Source organism: Achroia grisella, unplaced genomic scaffold, assembly GCF_030625045.1.
Source record: "Achroia grisella isolate CSIRO2021 unplaced genomic scaffold, CSIRO_AGI_Agris_v1 utg874, whole genome shotgun sequence".
Taxonomy (NCBI): domain Eukaryota; kingdom Metazoa; phylum Arthropoda; class Insecta; order Lepidoptera; family Pyralidae; genus Achroia; species Achroia grisella.
This window is the reverse complement of record NW_026713051.1, coordinates 3,236,585-3,260,348: the sequence shown is the minus strand read 5'-3', so window position 1 is coordinate 3,260,348 and position 23,764 is coordinate 3,236,585. Positions and strand designations below refer to the sequence as shown.

At 31.2% G+C, this 23,764-nt stretch overlaps 1 protein-coding gene across 1 annotated transcript in view; it reads left to right on the top strand.

Annotated features, from left to right (window-relative positions):
* Positions 1-7,697: 7,697 nt before the first annotated feature.
* The window catches only part of LOC131853016 (protein AF-10-like), a 40,366-nt gene continuing 24,299 nt past the window's right edge, over positions 7,698-23,764 (top strand). The window contains exons 1-9 of the mRNA XM_059203808.1: positions 7,698-7,916; positions 10,114-10,256; positions 10,367-10,446; positions 11,490-11,654; positions 12,960-13,035; positions 14,262-14,383; positions 16,943-17,092; positions 18,476-18,569; positions 20,370-20,432. Of these exons, the coding sequence (XP_059059791.1) occupies positions 10,142-10,256; positions 10,367-10,446; positions 11,490-11,654; positions 12,960-13,035; positions 14,262-14,383; positions 16,943-17,092; positions 18,476-18,569; positions 20,370-20,432 (865 nt within the window). The 5' untranslated portion in view covers positions 7,698-7,916; positions 10,114-10,141. The remainder of the gene's footprint in view (positions 7,917-10,113; positions 10,257-10,366; positions 10,447-11,489; positions 11,655-12,959; positions 13,036-14,261; positions 14,384-16,942; positions 17,093-18,475; positions 18,570-20,369; positions 20,433-23,764) is intronic.

The window sequence follows — 23,764 nt, the reverse complement described above, 5'->3', positions numbered from 1 at the left end:
TTTGATTCAAATATAGCGAGTGAAATGTGGACATGTCAAGAGTTGAGATGACCGCAACAACAACAAATGACAATGCTTCTGACTGACCTATTCTTGGTTAATAGTTATAATGTTACGTGCTTCACTTGAATAGGTTTTCAATAAAAGTCTGTTATTGTGTGTAATTAAAAAAAAACAGAAAAGTCACAAACACAGTTGTTCGCTGATAGATGCATGATGATGTAATCATCAGGATATCGCTGCATGGCTATATATATCAGCCTTTAACATCTAATCTGATGTTTTACAATGATTCTTAGTATAAATTATTAACAACATTCGATGTTATCTGTACTATTCCAACAATATAAAGTGTCAAAGTATGTTTCTTCATTACACATAACAGCATAACCAATTGTCATGAAAGCAACATATAGCATTAGGAATGAAGAATCGATCTTTTTTTTACTCTGTAAATGATGATCACGCGGATGATATTGCGAGCAGCAGCTAGTACGGAATAAATAAATTTAATGCGTATTTCGTCAGCGTTGTGATTTTCCTCTGGTGTCTTATCAGTTATTATCATTTCAAGAGGCCATTGCGTCATTTGTATGGGTGTGTCGAGGTAGATGACACATCCTAGATAAAGATATATAGCAAATTTGGGTAATTAGACTTAGATTATATAGCTGCAGTTACACTAATTAGGAAACTATGTCCATATCATATGACTACGTCAGATGTGACTTCACAGCGTAGAGGTTTAAAAATGGAAAATTTGTATTTCATTCTGACTTTCCGATGACGAAATCACCAATAATTTCCGCTCGATCGATCCCTCATCAAATTCAAAGGGGATCGAAATTACGACGGCCTGAGTCTATGTTCGAACCCCTAGCGGTGCTCTCAGACTAAGGTCATATCCGTCAAGCCGCATTTGGCCGCTACAAAAATTTGATTGAACGAACGAACGAAAGATGGAACCTCGCCTGCCTCTACTATAGCCAGCGAAATGTGGGCAAGACCAATTTTGTTTTTACCACGACTTCTATAGTTAATAATGTCTCTGACTACCACATTCGCGACAAAGTCGTAAAGGTATATTTGTATAATAGATGTACATTTGAATATTCTCTTGAAGCAAAAACTACTAGAAATAACAACTGAATGAGATTCGTGCACAGGTAGGTAGGTCATGACCTAGATTAACACATACATAGGGTTTTCTGAATACACGCGAGCATCACCGCGGTACACTATAGTCCCATTGGTAGTTAGTTGTCAATATTATTAAACCTATAGAAACAACACCAGACGCCACTCCTCCCGGCCACACCTATGTCTGATTACTTCGTTAATCCTGAAATTACTATAATGCGTTGACAACAATGACGCTCTGCTACCATATCGGAGAAAATATTTCCTATTATTTTCTCCGATATGGTAGCATTATCCGATATACACATTAATGAAACTGTAATTTAAAAGATACAGTAATTTGATATTTGATATTTATTTATTCATTAACTTAACTTAAACTTAAACTTAAAATTATATTTATATTGTGTTTGAAATTATACAATTTTTGCTGCTAAAAAATTCATCAACACTGTAAAAAGATTACTCCAACAGAAAACAACGCCCTAAAAAGCTTCCAATTATGTATTATCTTTAAACTATTGGGCAAAGAGTTATGAAACCTTAGCTTGGAAATCCTCGCCAAGCTTCATACCATTAAGGGTCGTTTTTATAATGTTAGGGTTATCCATTCTGCGAGTACTTTCTCTTATATCTCGGTTCTCACTAATCTCACTAGCAATAATACTTTTTTACAAAATCTGTTAATAGCACCAATTAACGTCAAAATATTAAATCCGAGGTTACATGCTCTAACACTCTCCCGTAATCACTATGCTATAATTTAGGTTCTAACCATCACACATATATACTAAAGTAATTAACTAACTAATCACGGTGCAGTATGCGGTTGTCAATCAAAGCATTCACAGACGTCTGTGCGGTAATTGATTTTCGAGACAACAATATATACACACAAACATGTGACGATCACTACCAATAACGTATGTATAGTCCACATCGAGTACAGGTTGGCTGGACATGGGCTGTAATAACGTGGTGTTGCTGTCATAATTTGATAACAATCTCAACAAGCAACGGTTCGAAATACCTAACTTGTTAGTTTCGTGTAGTTGTCGACTTCAAAAGCGTAAAATAAAAGTATGAGTAAATATTATTTTACTTTATGTCATTAGAGTAACAAACAACCTCACGGCATACATGATTTCAGGGGTGACTGTTTAATGAACAGCGCCAGATGTTCATATGATGCCTCTACTATGTGTATCACAATACAATATATACATTCTTTAGAAATGGAAAGACAAAGACGGATCTCAAAAAGCAACATGCTTTACAGACTGAATAGGTGACACAAAGTTGCCCAAACGGGCGACATGGTGCACACTCCATGTCAATGATTTATTACTTTCTTTAACAACTTCTAAATTAAATTATATAAAGACAAAGAATTTTAATGATTCTATGATATGGTACCGAAATTGCATAAATAAATATCAGGTAGGTCCTACAGACTATTGAAGAATGGACTATCAATTCTACTATTCAAATCGGAGACGATATATCAACCTATATCGAGATGTGGTAAGTCTATTTTGTTTTCATTATAAATATACTAATCAGAATAAAACACCTAAATTATAGAAATAGAAATTAAAAAACCTAATTTATAGAAATAGAAATAAATAAAGATCAAATAGCAAATGAGCTCACAAACATTGGGAAAGATCAGACTGATATCAATGTAGTAAGTACAATTTAATAAGTTTACCTATAGAAATATAATCATTACATTCTAAAAACATATCCAATTTATAATAAAAGACATAAGATTTGTCGAATCAGTTTTGAAGCAGGACATATTTTAAGTTTATATTATGAGATTAATTGACTGACATTACAGTAAATACTGTTTATTTCCTTCATCGGAGACATTAATTTCTAGTGATTCTAGATTAATAATACAGGTTTACATACCCATTTTCCAATTTCCACTCCATATAGATAAGTTAGGGATACTGTTGGCCGTGCGATATAGTCTACAGAACGCCACCCTCAACCGAAATACAATGTAAAAATTTAAGCTTTATTCACTTCAATTTTTATTTCATATTGTTTCATTTTTTGACACAAACGAATTGATTTAAATAATTTCTGTACATAGGAATCAGTTGGAATTAGTGTTTCTGCATAATAAATCAATTTTGAAAAATGGCAACATTCCAATAATGCAATTTCGGCTACGAATTAAGATTCACAAGGGTAGCCATAAACCATAATTTGGACCTTGATTAATAAATGAAATTAATATAAATTGTGAGATCTACTTCATATAGATATAGGATTTCCTATTACGCAATAGCAGTGAGCGAATTCACACTGGTGCAACATGCACATTACGTGAAATACATGTTTATTCAGAAGAACATACCTATATCAATCTGAACTATGGAATATTAAATAGGTATATATCTCGTCTTTATTTATATTCCTGTTTCACAAACATTAGAGATGATTTATATATTAAATCCTACCTTACAATAAATCATTGTAATTACGGATCCTATAATTGTAATTTTTATCGAAATAGGTGTTATTTCGCGGAAATCCTTTTCAATACTGAATAGATATATATTATTTAGTTTAATTCCGCTACAATTAGCATGTGTTAGATGCAGTAAATATGCAGTGTAGTAACTTGACTACCGTTACATTCTTCTCTAATAGTGATCAAATTCTGATCGTTATTGAGTCTGCACCCATACGACACGGGTTTCGCCTCTGAACGAGGCATCGAATAAAGTTCGGATATAGCTTGGAGGCCTAGTGTTCGGCGACCAAACCGTCACGCATTCGCAATCTATTAATATTTATAACATTATTTGTATTAGAAAACATTAATAAAAGCAACTTGTTTTTATAATAACTATAAATATTTGCTTTACTTGGCAGCAAAATATAGTGCAAAAGAATACATTTTCTTTTTGCAAATGTCTGACAAGTTATCTGCCTTAATGATGTTAACCATCATCTATGTCCATGAACAGCACTACGTACATTACATTATCACTCGGGTTTTGGCATTCCTGACGACCAACATAGCATGCCTCTTAACCTGTAATTTGCCTTATAATTTCACTGTTTTTCAACAGAAAGACATCTTACAAATAAAACTGCTTGACAGCTGTAATAAATGAAATAGATTCACATAGACGACTTTAAAAAAACTGAAATTAATAATAGCCCTAAAATGTCATTAGTAAGTGACAGAGAGGTACCTACCTACACATCTTTATATAGAGCGTGACAATATGAAAAGTCGAATGAGAGTTGGGAGTCTGAATACGTAAGAGGAAAGACTGTGGGTGGGGGTCACCGTGGCCTGGATGCTGACGCTGAATGGAGATACCAAATCGATGGCAACGGCGCCTCACAGTCTGTCTCCCAACTGACGTCAGCCGGAGAAAGTACGCGCGATGGTAGAAAAGAAAATGGGAAAACAAACACACTTGTTACAGATCGCAGAAAGTGGTCATGCAAGTAATTGTATAGAACGATAACTAAATTCTCTACTTCTTTGTGTATCATAAAATGTTACTCGTTAGTTTTATTTAAAGATACTAATGTTAAAAAGAAGAAGGATTTGATTGTTTGTGTTTTCATTTGCATTACATATAGGCTTTGAAACTACTGTTAATTTAAAAAATATTTTGTTTTATATAATTACAATCTTTATTATTGGTATAAGGCGTAGATACTATATTATATTAATAAATACGCCATGGTATGGTGGGAACATGGTAGGAACTCCCCATTGCGAGCCTATTTGACTTTTACGTTAATATTTTTCGCACATGGTTTGAAGGTCAGAAATAAATCAACACATTTAGATAATTTAACGGTAGCATATGAAAACACAATGATGGAAAGCCCCAGAAACGTATTTAGCTAAACACGTTAAGTTACATAATCAATTTTATTAATTTTTAACAGAATCAGCTAAAATGATCAACACGTTTTCTTGCGTTATATGAAATAATCCTATTACAATCGTAATTCATTAGAGAAAAAAGATATCACGTTCAGTGTTTTTATTTTTTCAACTCCTATCGTCACGTACATAGGTGATCTAATATTTAATTAGTCTAACTATATGCGATAGATACATTACTCGTATCCTTTTTTTCAATACGAACACAATATAATTATCTTTATTTTTTAAAGTAACAAGTGTACTGATGGCCTTGTTGGTCTAGCAGTTTAGCTCACTACTTCCGATGGTTGCAAGTCAGATTCCTCGCACGGTGCAAACATTAGTATTCATGAGTAGGAGTAGGAGTAGTATGTTTAGTGTGTTTTTTATGTATATTATTATTATGCATGTATTTACAAAAAAATATCCAAGTATTAATAACAGTACATCTAGTACCATCACAAACTGTGCTTATTGTGCATGGGACTAGATGGCGCTGTGTTAATTAACAGGGGTATTTACTATATGGGGTTATTTAATTAAAAAAACCTCGCCTTTATTCTTTAAAATTAATAGAAATTTTATTACTAACAGCTTGTTCAGTCTCTATATTTGAAATAAAAAAAATAAGTACCAGAAGTATGGGGTTTTAACAATTTTTGTGTATGCCTATTTTATTTATTCCTATACTTTATTGTCTATGGCTGTACTAACTTCAATCGTATCAGAACAATATGTATTACCTTAAGGAATTTTTATTTACATAGATAGGTACATCTTGTATCCTACTAAAATCGTAAGTAGTGTACTTAGAAACATCTATAAATATATATTCTTTCTGTAATGTTTACATTGCTGCGTACTCGAATAAAATTACAAATGAATAGCGTTATGTTCGCTACTGAAATATAACCCGATAGAAGTATAGTATACAACTCGAAACTCGAAAATTGTATGCGGCATTCAAAAATGTAAAAGATAGCATTAGCTTTTAATTTTTTACTGGCGCCATCTATCGACGAATAGATAGTAATTATTCTGTAGTCCTATTTGTCGCTAGATGGCGCAAGTACAAATTTTAAAAGCAATGACTCCAAAAATTTTACAACAATGGTATTGGTGCTATAGCTTTGTAGCTGATGAAGGTAGTTAAATTAGTTAGAATAGATATTAATAAATATCAACCCTATCCGCAAGAAACAAACTAGAACTTTGAAAATATATTTTACTTTTCGTAATAAATTGGTTATCAATTTAGGATGAAATGTTAAAAATATATGTTGTGCAGTTTATATGAAGGTTTAAAAATAATCTACATAGATAGAAGACATTTGATAATTTTATCTTTCTGTAGTCTGTGTCTTTAGTAAAATTGTTCCTATTCATGAGTACCACTAGTTTTTCTACTTACTTACGTACTACGTACTTAAAGTTTAGTACTAAAGCTAGACTAAACCTGTATATTTTGAAATATTTTATAACGTCACTTTCACATCAGGTTCTTTTAGAGGTAGTCGTATATGGATATACGCTATAAAGAACTGATAATTGTCATCCTCTTTATTTTAATATTATCAAATAGAGTAGCTTCAGTTTTTTAAATAATTAATAAACTAATGGACCTAGGGCCTTTCATGATTTTTAACAAAGTTTGATATTTTACTTAAAATGCATCTATATTTACTGGCTAGCGCCGCCCCATTCGATATGCTTGCCGGGCCCGTACCCCCCTCTGCACAGCTACCGTAGCCCACACTTCGCCACTGTGTAATTAGAACAAAACTTCAAACTGTTATTTTTCAATGTACATACCCTCTTACAATGTACCTGTACGGCAAGAGTATTTGATAATGTACGGCAAGAGTATTTGATAATGTAATATACCTGAGGTATTTGTCAAAAATTAGGAATCATCTTTCCTGTACAACCTTTTATAAATTCATTAGTCGGACTAGATAAATAATTTGTTCTATTTAATAGCATAATACTTGAGGAGTGTTTTTGGCTATTCAATGTACATATCAACATTTAATAATCAGCAAAAATAAATAAAGTAGCCAAGAATACTTTACAAAAAGAAAACAGCACATGAGAATGATATAATGGATCAGCAACCGTTAGTTTTAAATTAGACAACTGATGAAACCGGGATGCATAACTAGTTAAATATAAGAGGATGGGTTCTTTGTATTCATCTATTTATAATTCGTGTATCTCCGATACATTACGATGTTGTATTGATTACTTACGGAAAGTGCTAGGCTATTAATTTTTTTGTTAGTGCAACACTAGCTATTTCCACAGTGTAAAAAATGTGTTCGTTTACAGGACTTGCTTTGTAAACGCTATAATTGATACTTTTGACAAAACTTCAATTCATTACGGATTAATTCCATTGAAAAATTACAATAATTTTTAAATATCCTTATAATAAAATTTATAATATTTTCTTAATGTACCAAAAAAGGTGTGTGTTTGAAGAAATTCATATACCTAACTAGCTTTATAAATGCTCCTACTCCTAGCCAATGCATCAACAAAACAAAATGCATTCCCCATTTCAACATGGCTTGTGCGTGTAGTTAAATGGCAGCCTAAAATTAAAATAATTATACGTATGGCAGCGTGGGGGGGTTTTAAGATAACAGTTTAATTATCTAAATCCAGTGTTCATTTAAAATAGATATAGTATTGTGTATGTTCTAATGTGTCTCGGTTGTGTCGTTTCGACTTGATTTTTATCGTTATTGGTAGGCGCAGGTGAGGTGATAAGCTTGTCAATAATCAAAATTTAAAGATGAATGAATGAGTTGTTACCGGATTTTTTAAAATCTCCAACAATGAAGAGATATTTGTTTCTTTGGTAAATATACAATTGATGGGAGCTGTTAATTCATGCCATTAGCAATCAGCATTTCTCTCCACCTATAGAAACATACTTCAAATTGTATAAGCTATGCTTGGTTCCTGAGCAGTAACTTGTACGCAGAATCGCAGATCAATACAAAACTAACCTCTGCATTTGCACTATAAAATTACGATTTGTTGCATAATATACATTTCATTACATTAACAATGCATGATTTGTATATTAAATTAAAAAGTGGTTTAATCTAACATTGATTATTTCTCCTGAGGCCCTATTTTTACCTACTTAAATACAATATATAACTTTACTTAATTTTATGTTAAGTTGATTAACATTTCCTTCTATATTATGCATTCTTAGCATTTTCATTAACATAATAACTTTTGGCAATGTCATAGAAAAGAACTAAACATAAATGTATGTTATGAATGTACCATGTACCTATAGCATACTAGAAAATCAATACATTGCAGTGGGTGTCAGTTGCCTGCACTTCATGTTATACTTTGTATGTATCTCTATATGAACTTTTGCACTCATATTATCAGTCATGTAGTTATCACTAATTTTGTTTAAACAGTTACAAAGAAGATCATTTAACCCTAGATATTAAAGAACTATAATTAGTTTGTGCACTGTGATAATATAATTGCAATGTTATAATGGACATTTCAATGTGAATATAAAGAATATAGTATTACATTTAGGGTGTGCTGGAAGAAAAAAAATATGCTACCCCTTATTTATACATATATATATATATGTACTTCTGGTTTGTATTACTGGTAATACATACTGATGCTCCATAGTTTAATCAATATTATGTTAATCAATATTTCTTCCTCTTTTGAATAATAATAGATACCAGTATGTTTCAATCTTTCTTATATACTGTAATATCCCCTACCATGCATGAGCTAATTAAATGTAATGATTTTTAAATATTATATGATTTACTTAACAGTAACTTTATAAAACATATATAACTATATATTATATATTGAATGAAAACTTGCAGTGAATATTTAATTGTATGCTTAATACAATTTGAAGTAATTCATATTCATTATTAGGGTGAAATACATGGTAAAAGCTATATCATTCATATTTATGTTGATTTGTGTACTTACTTAATAACACTGTCATATTCCGCATCAATGTGTGCAATTTCTTTACTGCCAGTATACAATCTAGAGATTGTAGTACATTTTGTATGACTTACATTCAACATTCATTATTTTAGATACATTTAAATACAATATTCATATAAGTAAGGTATGTAAAATGTGACAATGATTAAATATTGACATAAATTATGTTCCAATAATAGCCTTCATTTTTTGTCTTTAATAATAGATATGGATAATTCACACAGCACCACCTAGTTCCAAACTCAATAGAGCGTGTATTATGGGTACTAGACAACGGAGATATATATGTGGATACTTTTTTTTTGTTAATACATATATAATATACATAGAGAATACCTAGGCTGATACTACTCATGAATGTTAGTATTGAGTGAGGAATCGAACCCACAACCATAGGATGTGAAGCGGTATATTAAACCACAAGACCGAACAAGCTATCTTGTCTCTGGTGATAGAAACAGTAATATCAAATCATAACAATTATAAGGAATGGCAATTTGTTTGCTCTTGTATCCCTGGACATTTATTACAATATCAGTTGACAATGACTCTCACTATACCATCTAGGTAGACAGATACGGAAGTTATATTTTTTTTGGATCAATGTGAGAATGTTTTTATTTTCGTAAAAATATTTATTCTTAATTTCTAATGACATTACTCAATTTAGAACACAGCATGTTAAATAATGAGAGTTTTAATAGTGTATACAGTACTGGCAGTCTAGAATTGAACAGAATGCTTATGTGTTAAACCATCTTGATAATAATATCTACAGCTTTAACTCAATATTCATCAAAATTGTTAAAAGATATTTCCACTGGATTCCTTACTTGTTACTTTTCTTATTCCATCCTGTATGTTAATGTAGAGTCTATTATATGTGGTACCCCTTGCTTTCACTACTTGTGGACATAACGTTTTCAACAGTCATATCATTACTCATGCATATAATTGCTATAGCACACATATTCATTGCAAAATAATTATTTGGAAATAAAAAAATGAATATTGAGATATGAGTATTGAGATATTTTTAGGGTGTAAAGTAATAATGCTGAGTTCAATATGAAGGAAAAGGACATGATAGGAGGATGCTGTGTCTGCTCAGACGAGCGAGGTTGGCCTGACAATCCGCTCGTCTACTGCGATGGCAATGGTTGCACAGTTGCAGTGCACCAGGGTATGCAATTTTAATTTATTTGCTTTATTATTTTGTTTGCTTACAAACTTACTGTAAATTAAAAAAAAACATACAAATACATTGCCACTGATTTTGCTGTTTTGTTACAGCATGTTACGGAATTGTGACTGTACCAACTGGACCGTGGTATTGCAGGAAGTGTGAAAGTCCCGAAACCAAAGGAAAAGTGGTAAGTTTTACACTAGGTATAGATAGTATATAGATCAATAAACACAAATCCTCGAAACGGTGAAGTCGTTCCGTGAAGCCTGTGACGACACCAGGATACTTCTGCACTTCTGTGAGGATTTTGTCTGGCTACTTTAGTAGTCTCGCCTCTACACACACATAGATTCCACAATACAATACAATAGTATATAGATATGTGAAATTACAGGGTATAAAGCATATAGCAGCTTAGTCCTCAAACCTGGCAGCACATGAGAGGTAACAGGGTCTCACATGATGACGTGATGTTTGTTGCGCTCTTGCCGACTATATGCGACGGTTACCACTTACATCCCAGTCAGTTGTCATCTTGTACACCATTTATATATACCATATATGGTATGTTATAAAAAATATGCTAGATGTTTACGGTACCTGCCGTGTTCCTATGTACAAAATATATTTAGCCATTTTGATTTGATAGCTTTATAATTAACTCTTTGTAGATATTATGTATGCCTAATCATTCAAGAAGTCTTTTAAATTGTTTTTCTTGTTTGTTTTCTGATAAATTTATATTTTTACTGACTAACTGAAAACTACTAAAAAAATTTATTATTTCGATAAATTAGATTCTTAATAAAGAAACACTAATTTTAACAAAAAACTGAAAAACGGTACCTAATCGGTAATAACAAACCACATTCCAAAAACGTCATATTTGAGATAATATTATATATGACGATGTATTTATAAAAACCTAAGAAGGCGGGTAGCAAAGTGCTTCTGCTCGTAACAATTGTCAACAACTACCGTCATTTTCTAAGCTGCTCTTGTTTATTATCATCAATTTCTTAATATACAGTTAATAATATAATATGCAGAATGTTGTAACCTTTAGTCTTTTTTGTGTATTTTTTATTACGAAATGTAATAGAAAACTGGGTATTAGAGTCTCTATTGCAGCATTTGTATAGTCAACATCTTTGTTCATTATAGATCTAAATATGTAGTTTTTAAAAAACTTATTTAGGTATGAAGTTATAGGAAAATGTAACTTTACAGCGATGCGAACTTTGCCCTGCGAAATCCGGAGCGTTGAAACGTACGGATACAGGCGGGTGGGCCCACGTTGTTTGCGCACTGTACATACCAGAAGTGAGATTTGGCAATGTCACGTCTATGGAGCCAATAGTACTCAGGCTGATACCACCAGAAAGATACAATAAGGTAAGGGTTCTCTCTATTTTACTCTTTATCAAAGGGTTTATTATTTATGTGCCAATACAGAGATATAACAATATGGATTTAGTAGAATATACATTGCATGGAAGAATCCATCTTCAGCAACCTTCATGTATAGTTTCAGCCTACAATATTACGCCACTTACCAAAAGTAATGAAATATACATAGCACTTCTATATCGGAATTAAATTATATGTTGTCACGGACGCAACATGTTTCTTGATCATATACCTTGTTAAATATTTATAATAGGCTAACTTTAAGAGCTATGTAATGAGTGCAAACATTTCTTACAATACTCAATCATGGGACTTATATAGCCATCACCAAATGTTTAATTTAATGAAATTGAGTTCTTAGTTCTAAATTGGCTGATATCAAAAATTATGTCGATTTAAGTTTCTGACTTACTCGCTGTTGATGGAAACACTAATAACATATCAGAGTGGCGCCTGTACGCGCCAGCCGACACGTTGGTTTCAAATATACCCAATGAAATATGGATAATTAAATTGTTGTGTTCATTATAACATCAAGGGTTGTCATTGAAAGTTTACGCCTTTGAAAGGCGTAACGGTATATATTTGAAAACTTATTTATTGAGAACAATTCGACTATGAGTATAAGATTATTTACATATTACAAGCTGACCCCGCAAACGTTATTTTGCCATATAAATTAAAATCGCTGTTAAAAAATAGCGGTTGCTGATAGAATGGTGAAAATAAATGGTTAAAAAAATTCCCAAAAATAAAAAAAAAAGTAAGGAGTGGACAACCCTTATCACTTAGGGGTATGAAAAATAGAAAGTAGCCGATTCTCAGACATACTATATATGCATAAAATTTCATAAAAATCGGTTCAACAGTTTCGGTTGAGTATGGTACCTAACATTGTCACGAGAGTTTTATATAAGATGTGTTGGGATATTTGACGTGATTTACGTGAAATGATATAGATATATCATGATATATCATCATGAGCAGATGCTCATAATAACTTTTTAAAAGTCATAGATTATATGATGACGATGATGATCATGATGCTTGTCAAAGAGTGGAAATAATCAGAAATTATATAAAGGATTATCATTAATGAAATAAAGAGAATTAATAATATTATATGAATATAATAGCAAGCCCTGTAGAATCAGCCAAGAGGAATCTTATGCATTAGTTTTCGTATTGTTCATGTCTTTGTATGACGATTGCCATTGTCAAAATTGAGCATTGTATCATACTTATGCTCTATATAGATCTTCTATGGCTCAACAATATAGGTTCTTTCAGACGTGTTACATTTGTCAAGAATCCGGCAAGTCGCATCGAGCCACAGCCGGTGCTTGCATGCAGTGCAACAAATCAGGTTTGTAAAACTCCTATACAATACATAAGTAAATAAAATCGTTATTTTTTTTATTTTTCACTAAGTTAATCATACTTATTCTCGGATAAAATTTTCTTATTATATCTATGTATCGATGGGTGCCATATACATACGCTTCAGGAGAGCGTATATTTTTAATTATTGTAAAAAAAAAATATTTATTGTGAGTCATAACCTCACCCTTCATTTATTTTTTTCTATTTTTATATATGTTAAAAATTATTTTATTTTGTTTTGTATTTCACGAGATTTTAGGTCTCCGGATTTTACATTAACGATTAAAATATGCCATGACTACCAGTTGTCGTTTCACACTCCTTAGTTTGAAAAATAAACAAATTATGAATAGTTCAATATATTTTATTAAATATTTAAATGCTATTTTTTTGTGATAATATGAATATTATTATATTTTATTGAGGAATTGCCTTTTTCTATATCATTTTAAAGAAAAATAATGTAATTTTTTTCGGTAGTTATAAAAAAATAGGTAATAACTATATTTATGTAAAAAACAGCTCTTCAAGATCTCTATTGTTTTTTTTTTAATTAAATATATAACCTTATTAAGTAAATTAACAAATCTAATGTTAATTCTCTTAGTAGCAATATTATAAAAATACCCATCATTCTTTTAAGTGGTAGCGGGTACATTCCGCTCTATACAAATATTTGTATTCATGACTGTGATTGTAATGATCTAATATAGTATACTATATATAGTAGTATGCATACTATATATGTAATCTATACATCTATATATATAAATAAAATTGGAGTGTCTGTTTGTAATATTGAAATAACCGTTTATTGCTACATGCATATAAATATAAATACAGTACATATATCAAAATATCATTTTTTACAATTTTTGTCTGTCTGTCTGTCGGTCTGTTTATTCCAGCTAATCTCTGAAATGGCTGGACCGATTTTGACGGGACTTTTATTGGCAGATAGCTGATGGAGTATGAGTAAGGAGGATGGAGTATGACTATATGAATAAGGAGTAACTTAGCTACTTTTATTTTAATAAAATAAAGTTAAATTCCACGCGGACGACATCGCGAGTGCATCTAGTAACAAATAAAAAGTATTTTAGTATTTCTATCAATCGTTTAGAACCTATATAAGGTTATAAGATTGGGACTAGGTGACGCTGTGTGTAATGTTCTGGGTTAATATTATTTCTGTTTTTCCTCGTGTAGGGTGTAGATTGTATGCCCACGTAACTTGCGCTCAGCGCCTCGGATTGCTCTGCGAAGAGGCTGGCAACTACTTGGACAACGTCAAGTACTGCGGCTACTGTCAACACCATTACAGCAAGCTGGTCAGTATTAGTACCTACTTAATATGCAGAAATTAAATAAAGTGTTTTGAAAGTTGTATTATTATGTTTATGAGCTTTGAACGTTGACGGTTAATAGAATCGGGTTATATCTGGTAATTGAATTATTTTATTCATTGCATTAATTTTATAGTAACTGTAGTATAAAATTTATATTCTGGACTTATATTAAATAGTATTAGTACTAATATGCAGAATTTGTGAAAATGATTTTTTGAAAGTTAGTATGTATGAACGTGGACCGTTAATAGAATCGGGTTATACCTCCTAATTGAATTAATTTATTCAGTGAAATTTTATAGCATACGTGGTAAAATTTATATTTCGAACTTATATGAAATAGTATTAATACTTATTATATAGAAATTGCATTTTTTTTTTAAAGTTATTGAATAAGAATGTGGACCGTTAATAGAATCGGGTTATACCTGCTAATTACATTATTTTATTCAGTGACATAAATTTTATAGAATACGTGGTATAAAATTTATATTCTGAATTCAAAACGTAATATGAAATACTACATAATTACATAAAATCTCGTTTAAAATGAGTTAGACTAGTCTTTTGACAGATCTCGGTACGAACTCGACGTTTTGAATTGATTGTACCTTTGACTTATCATACGTATAATGAACCTACACGAATGAAGATGAAAAAGATAAAAAGGAACAAGACGAACGAAACGTGTGCGTTGAGTGAAAAATAAGATGATGCAAGAAAGTGTATATAAAAATGAATTGAAGGGAAAACATATTACGCCGATGTTACATAATTTAGCATAAAGATGACACTGGAATAATTATTTGGCACAAAGTAGAACATATACATACATGCTATAGATAAAAAAGACAAAGAAAAAAAAAGAAATAGGTTCATAAATTATTTAAGTATCACACATTATTTTGACAATGTTTAAATAGCACGATTCTTCAAAATTTCGCAATCTTAACATGAAATTCGAAACATTAGGCGAAGCAAAACGTGCCATATTTTTTGCTAAATTGTATTAAAATAAATACACAGTATCAAAGAAATTCGATAATTATGCCTAAATATTTAATGATAATAATAATTGTGACTACGGTTTTTGAATATGTTATATGAGAACGAATGATGCAATATGGTTTATTATTTATAATTGAAGAGGTTTAATCGATTTCGTACTACTTTCTATTCTGTTTTCCTTTTTTAACTATTAGATTAATTTGAAATAGAAATAATATTTATTGAAATAAACTCCATACAAGTACTTTTGAATCGTCATAATTTTTATTCTATCACTCATTCGGAACGCAGATTCATCACAAGAATGAGCAATACTTGTGTTAAAGAAAAACTTATTTCATACTTATGCAAAATTTACATTTGGTCCTTTTAAAAAAAATACCGGATTTTTACTCATGCGTGATTTTACTCAACCATACTATCATGAGCATGAACCTGTGATGTTTAGATTACGTTCGCTACATGTTCGCTATACGCAAACTGTACTACAGGATAGTTTTGAAATGCATTTAAATACTGTAATTTTACAATTCTGTACACATGTTAGAATATCTCAAATTGTATGTCTTCAGTTTATACAAATTATAGACTAAGTATATTAGTTTTAGCAAGTTGTTTAATTTTCCTTACTATCTATAGAAAATAATTGAAGTTGTAATTGGACTTCAAGTTCTCAGTTTCCTTGCAAGTTATAGTAAAATAATTCATTAGTTTGCAAAAGTGTCGACTAGCAGTTTTAGTTTGATTATAGGTAGACCGTTAATTGCTTTATTCACGGCCTCAAATTAATGTTCTGCACTGTAGGTATAACACATAATCTGGGATATGTACTAAACAGATTTTTTGATTTATAATTTATATCTCCCTTTGTACATACATACCTTATCAATTAATAAAGGGTATCCTGAATATGGATGTACTGTGTGAAAGATGATATTCATAAAAGGAGGGAAATTCAGGTATTACGACCGATAGGGATCAATGGGAAATGATGACATACTGCGCTGAACCCGAAGAATGGGATAAAGTCAAGACAATGATGATAACAGTTAACAAAATCATAGGCATGGATATTCTGTTATTTGCTTATTATTTTTATGCCACGTACTTCGTGCAAAATGTCCCTGGGTACCAGGGTACCTGGGTCTCACCTGTTCCAGCCGCCAAGCAACATGCTTTGCGACATGTATTTCACTTGAATTATGAGATATGGTAGTAAAATTACAGGATACGAAAACATGATATCTTAGTACTCATTCGTGATGAATACCATACTTATAGTAACGTGATGGTTCCGTTATAGCATATATATTACAATTAACAGACCTGACTACGCTTTGCTGTGTCACAGTAGTTCTAATACGTCGTTTGAGAAACATTGAAATCATTAAAACCTATATCTTTTAAGGCGCCAGATTACATACCAGTGAGCCAAATTTCATAAAAATTGATTAAGTAGGTCCAAAGTTTATGACCTCGAACAAATATCATGACGCGAGATTTTCATATAAAAATATGGGTTTTATTTCATAGAAAAAAGGCGGTAACGTAAAGACTATCCCGCCTTACAAGCCCGTGTCGCACGACAGTCAATCCAGCGACTCGAGTTGCGAGAAAGAAGGCGAAGCCTCACCCATGGCTGGTGGCAGTGGAACTCCAACACACACTACTAAATCTAAAGGAGTACGTAGTAATTCTTTTATTTTTTTTCTGGTATTATCAAAATTCGTCATCTACTTTTTTAAGGTAAGAAGATTTCCGTCTCATGAATGAATTTGTCAAATTTCATTAAATTCCTTTAGTCGTATAATCGTAATCGTGAAAAGGTAACATACAGACAGACAGATAAATTTCGACGTTTACAATATAAAAGATTGTATAAATTAAGTAAAAATATTTTAGCGTATAATAATCGCATTTATATTAGTACGCAATAGATAGAAAAAACTAAAAAAATGTATGTTTTCACAAATAGTGTATTAAGTTTAAATTTAGTACAAGCCATTATTTCAAAACAGGTAAATACTTGTCTAGCTAGCCATTTGCCTTGACTGTTTAGGGATGTTTAGAAAATTACAATAAGAAAATATTGCTTGTAAATGTGTGTCAATTTATCGTAGCAACGTCAGTAACACAAAAAGAGGAGCATAATTTAATCTATATCAACTTAAATAGATGACATAATGTATTCAATGGTTTTCAGACTTTTATGATATTACAGTAGGTTTACAGATAGTTTCACAAATAATTGTATAGTTTTATTACGTTTCTGTATTTTGGCCTTTTTATTCGTCCGTTTACTTTTGTTCAGAGTTACAGGATTATCTACAAGGTTAGTCGTGGTAATATTAGCCTGAGTTTAACAACAATATGCAGATTTTGCCAAGCTGAAGAGTAAACGCCACTGCACGTCCTATATGGTTGTAGTACACTCATGCATAAACGAAATATCTTCTTTGGAAAGTATACACTCTCTCCTGAGGAGATGAACCGTCACTCCTAGGAATATCCTACAATTCTTGTTCCTTCATACAACTTGGAAAAAGGGCGAGCACATCAGATCTATGCAGGTCGCAGTACTACAGGTCTTAGCACCGGACCTAAGGGCCTAAAATCCTTAATAAAAAAAAAGATACCCATTATTATATTATTACATTAGTTAACAATTAGGAAGAATCTGAACAACTTTCTTTTAGCAACAAAGTGGAAATGTAAAGATAATATTTCGAATACTATAGCTAATATTCGCCTTGGTATACAATTAACCTGAAGATTTGATGGTGATGATAGTATGGCTATGAATAGAAGTATAATATGGCTAGAGTAGCGTATATAATGGTAATATTAGTACCTGTTAAGTCGACGCGATTAACCCTAATGAAATAATTATTCCTGCTGAATGTGCCGCGTTGGAATATTGATCAAACCCATCATCCCAGCATTTTCCACTGATGTGCCAGTACCACTTCGAAAAAACAGATTATGATGCATATATTTTAATTCCTTAAAAAACATGGTCTATGTTATAGTGAATGTTAATATTTACAGCATTATATAATTTTGCAGCCCGGCCGGAAGTCATCTCACAATTCCAATGCAGCATCTGGAAAAAATACACCAGGATCATCCAAGACTCCGACCAACACGAGTCAACCTATGGGTAAGTACATAGCTTACTATCAATGTAATAAAATAATGTTACTAATAATAGCTGAGATTTGCGAAGAACACATGTTATATGTGTTTTATATACATATACATGTATATGTTTTATATATATAGAATTACTTGCTAACCCTGAAAATATTGTTTTGCCATATTAATCAAAATTGTTACGTAGGGCTATGAAAAATAGATAGTAGTCGGTTATCAGATCTACTATAATATATATAAAATTTTTATTAAATTTTATATTACTAATATATATAAAATTTCATAAAAATCTGAATTTCGGAGGAGTATGGTAACTAACACTGACACGAGAATTTTGTATTTAAGACAAATGCATTTACATAAAACATATTACTTTAAACTTTTTATTGTTGTTCACAATATAACAGTAGGTTATCTACAGGGATCATTTTGATAATATTTAGTTAAGGATACCGTTTCATATTATGTAAATTTAATTGGATATTTTTTAAAGAGTGTGACTCATTGAGCAGATATTCTAAACAGAGTAGTAGTATTAAAAATTTAATATATACTAGTAGTTATAGTTTTCAAATCTATGTATGTTTTACAGAGTTTTATTTTTTTTTAATCTAAAGCCTTTTTATGATATTTTTCGGCTTATTGATAATTGAGGAAGTTCCCATTTTGATTGCAAGTTTAAGTTTTTTACCTTTAAACTTTTATAAATCGATTCTGAAAATCCTGTTTTTATTTTAATGGATATGCTTGCAAATTGGTTCTACAGAAATTTCATCAGATCATATCGGTTCAATTGTTTCGTTTTTAAATGAAAATAACTAGAAAACCCATTACTTAATAGTGTTTACGATCACTAAATAAACATGCAGTTCGATTTTCTGACTTTATAGTTTTATAGTTTAATAATGATGATGAAACCGTATAAAACAGAGACGAGTAACACGTGGCCTGCAACGGCGGTGTCTTGTTCAAACATGCGATGCAAACAATGCATTAAAAATAGTATAGGAATTCTTGACTTTTTAAATTTTTATTTTGTTTTATTCTAATGTATATTATAAATAAAGTATTGAACATAATTTATAGGTACTTTATGTACGGCCAAAATACTTTGAAGTTTTAATTGCCCCGTTGATTAAAAAGGTTGCGCACCCCTGGTATAACAATGTAAACTACTCGTGTTATCGATTGAATTTAGTTTATTTCTGTGGTACCAATTTACAGCACTATCTGATCAGGTTAATTTAAGGTCATAACTGCAATATGACTTTACTACATTGTAGTTATCTAAAAGTAAGTGCAAGTGTACTCTAGCTGAATCATTTACAACAGATAATTATATATTTCAATGTAAATAATGCTTTTTGATTCGTAACAATGTTATCACCATTTAATGTACATAGCATAACATCTAAATTCACTCATGTATCATAGGTTTTACCCGCCTACATAGGTTTATAAATGTAAATAGTTTTTAGCTCTTGTTTAAATATTAACTTATAATTAGTACCGCAATCATGTAACTTTATTTCAAATAAATTTAATCACCTGATTGCATTGATGCCCTAAGAAGTACACGTAAAGCATCCGAATGACGCGTTACAATAATTTATTTAAATTTTATAGAATAGAATATGAATAAAAGTCTTAAAAACGAATATTGGGTGGTAAACTGAAAGGGCATCTACTTTTTATACATAATATAGTAATTAAAACTAATTTGAAATAAAGTTCATAGATACAATCACCACAGATTATGTCTTGTCTGCATAACTAACGGCATTTTTATACATAAACCTCGCTGCAGAGATCAATCAGGACAATGCCGAGGTGCCCACAGTTGGACGGAAACACAAAGCGTCTGAAAAAAGTGTGTTCCGATTGCTTATTTTAAATGTTGCATGACAAGCATGTATTGTGTGATCGTTACCACACTGTGTTTTGAATTTAGTATGGTGATCGACTTGTAGTTGGTGGGAATAGAAATTACTTAGTAATCATCAAATGTATTGGTTTTTGTTTATTACGTACTCCATCTACCCTTTTCTTATTTTTATTTCTCTATCCACCCAAAGATAGTCTGGAAGAGATTGCTTAGCGATAAGAGCAGCTTTTGTATTAGTTAATAGTATATAATAGTATATTTTGTTTTTTTTTGTTCTGTAACTGGTGCAATAAAAAGTATAAATAAAAATAAAAAATAAATAGGGGATTAAGAACTTCACATTATCATAAAATTTGTTTTCTATATCCCGGTGGTGACAGTCATAATACTACGCACCTGTGATCCTCAAACTTGGTCATTAGCGGACCGTGCTTATAGAATAGACCAATTACCTACTTCTGAGAAGTGTTTTGTATTTAATTTATTTTATAAATATTACTTACTTTACAACTAAGTGGGTTATAGAAAATAAATCTTATTATGTTTTACTTGATGTTCATTTCTATTTAATATATAATTTCGTTTTACTTTAGCTAGCTTTTAGATATTTATGTTGTACTCAAAGGAAATTAAGTAGGTGTTCTTCTAAGAAAACAAATAATGATATTAATATGTCTTTGGAATAATTTTCTGTGTTATTGAATAACTAATCTAGACATACGTAATTGGCTAGATTTTATAAGCAGATGGTACAGGAAATGTATTGATGAATATGCAGGAAGCAGAAGAAATCCGATTTAATAGACTCAACAGACCAATTAGTATCTTTAAGGATAACGGCTTCTGTCTTATAATACATACATAATATGTATAATCACATTATATGTCATGTTCTATTTGATTTGTAATCAATAGAGAATTATACGTTCTTGCATGTACATAATTGTTAGTATTAGACGTGTATGTGGTAGAAGTAGTTTAAACATACTTTAGATATTTACCGCGTCCATGTCCGTGTGAAACACTATCTTCAGAAGAATTTGTTTACGTCTGTAAATTTTTGGGTATGCTAGTACAAATTTTTATTCTTTAATGGTGTAAAGGGAATGACAAGAAATTTGATGGACGATCTAATGGTAAGTGGCAAACATAGCCTACAATACAAACATCACATTATTATTTTATAATGTCTATGGCGACTCCACCATCGCCATTCTTGAGGACTAAGTTGCCAAACTTCCGCAACCTCTAAGGACCATCCATAGACATAATGTATGGATTTCTCCCTGGTTTCACTGCCTAATATTAACCGTTAAACCAAAACACAGTTTACAAAGCAAGCCTGGTGGCAGAAATAGGTGAAACAGAAGGAGTAACACTGATAAAATTGTAAATACTCAAAATTGCGAAATTTAATAATAGAAATTCATTTTATAAACATTTAGTTCTCTATGTTTTGGGTTATTTATTTTTTATTTTATTTGGTAATCCGCAGTTTATTAAAATTATAAACATTACTTAGCATTACATAATTAGTAAAACCAATAACAGATACCTAGTGATTTTGAGTCATTAGGCTCTATTTGCAGAATTTCACCATTTGTACCAATTTGTTATGCCCCATACTATTAAATGTCACTCATAATAAAGGAAAGCAGGATATTAAAACATTTTAATTTTTGGTTAAACTCAACACGATAAACCTCTCAACATATTATGTATACAATAATTATTTCATAACAATTTATAGGTTTAATATTTTATTCATAAGTACTTGAAACGTATAGCTATTATTTTGAGCAATTCAAAATATAAATAAAACTGTATATAAATGTTATTATGCCATATAAATAATATCGCTGTTAAAAATAAGAGTAATATAAATAAAGGTATAAGGGTGTAATTTTGGATTGTAAGTATTTTTAATGCCCAATTATAAAATAATAAAATATTTTTTTACTTCGGGTAGGAACGTTATTATTACTTAGCCGTATAAATAGTAGGTCCGATATATTATCAGATCTACCGGGTATACTATAAATTTCATCAAAATCGATTTAGTAGTTTAGGATTCCATCCAAGACAAACAATGTGACACGAATATTTTATATGTTAATATTATTATCGTGATTTATTCCTAATTTGAAAGTTTTAGATCGAAACAAATTTTTAGAATAGAGCTTTTTTTATAACATAGGGAACAAACGACCCTGCGTCTCATCTGATGGTAAGTGAATATCACAAAAAATAGCTATAGTACTTTTAATTGACTTCAAAAAGGGTGAGGTTATATTTTTTATCTACAAAAAATTATCTTCATTGTAAGTAGATTGAGTCTTTGAGCAATAACTTCACGACTGTTATAGAAGGATTAGTAGACAGAGTCATTATCGACTGTCGACGAGAGTAGTAAGAGGTATCTAACACGCATCGAATTTATTTTATTTACGTACGGTGGCTACTTACGTAAATAGCATAGGGCGGTACGGTCAGCAGTGGCGTGTAGTCGGCGAGCCATGTCTTTAACTGCTCCGTCACGTGTTCCACCCGCATCCCTTCCCGGTTTTATGTCTACTCAATTGGAACGGGTAATATGATAAAAATTTAAACTGTTTAGTGTACGCTGTTCCCTCGTTGACAGCGGTGTTGTTCATTTGTGAGTTGTAAATAAGGTTCAGTTTATACCGAGGTATACGTAGTGTATGTATACTTCATATTCAATATGGGATTGGGTACCTTAGAATCATATTAAATATTGAAAATGAGAAATAAGCTCACCAGATTGCCCTTAGTTATGAAAACGTTAAAAAACATTGATTATAAAAGTGCCTTAATGATTTTAAAATATGATGAACTAGCTGTACTCGCGACTTCGCACGCGTGGAATAGTGACTTTGAATAGCATTTTTAATTATTTAATATCAAGCTGAAGAATAAGTGTGAAGCTTCTAGCTTTAAAAATTACTACACTTCAATAATCTTTCGTTTCCTCTTTCAAGCCAAAAAGTAGCTTATATGTTTGCGCATTAAAAATTAGGCTATGTCCTTTCTCAGGGTCTAGGCTATCTTTTTTCCAAGTTTCATTGAAGTCGTTTCAGTAGTTGTGGCATGAAAGCGCCACAGACGGACAGACAGGGTTACTTTCGCATTTATAATATAAAGTAAGAATTAGGAAATACAATTATCAAGCTATGGGTAATATGGGGATATTTTTACAAAAATACTCTAAATTCCAGTGACAGTGTATATAGAAAACTGAACACGTTGTCGTTTATGAACCAGCAAGTGAATTTGTTCAATTTGCATGACCGGCCTAT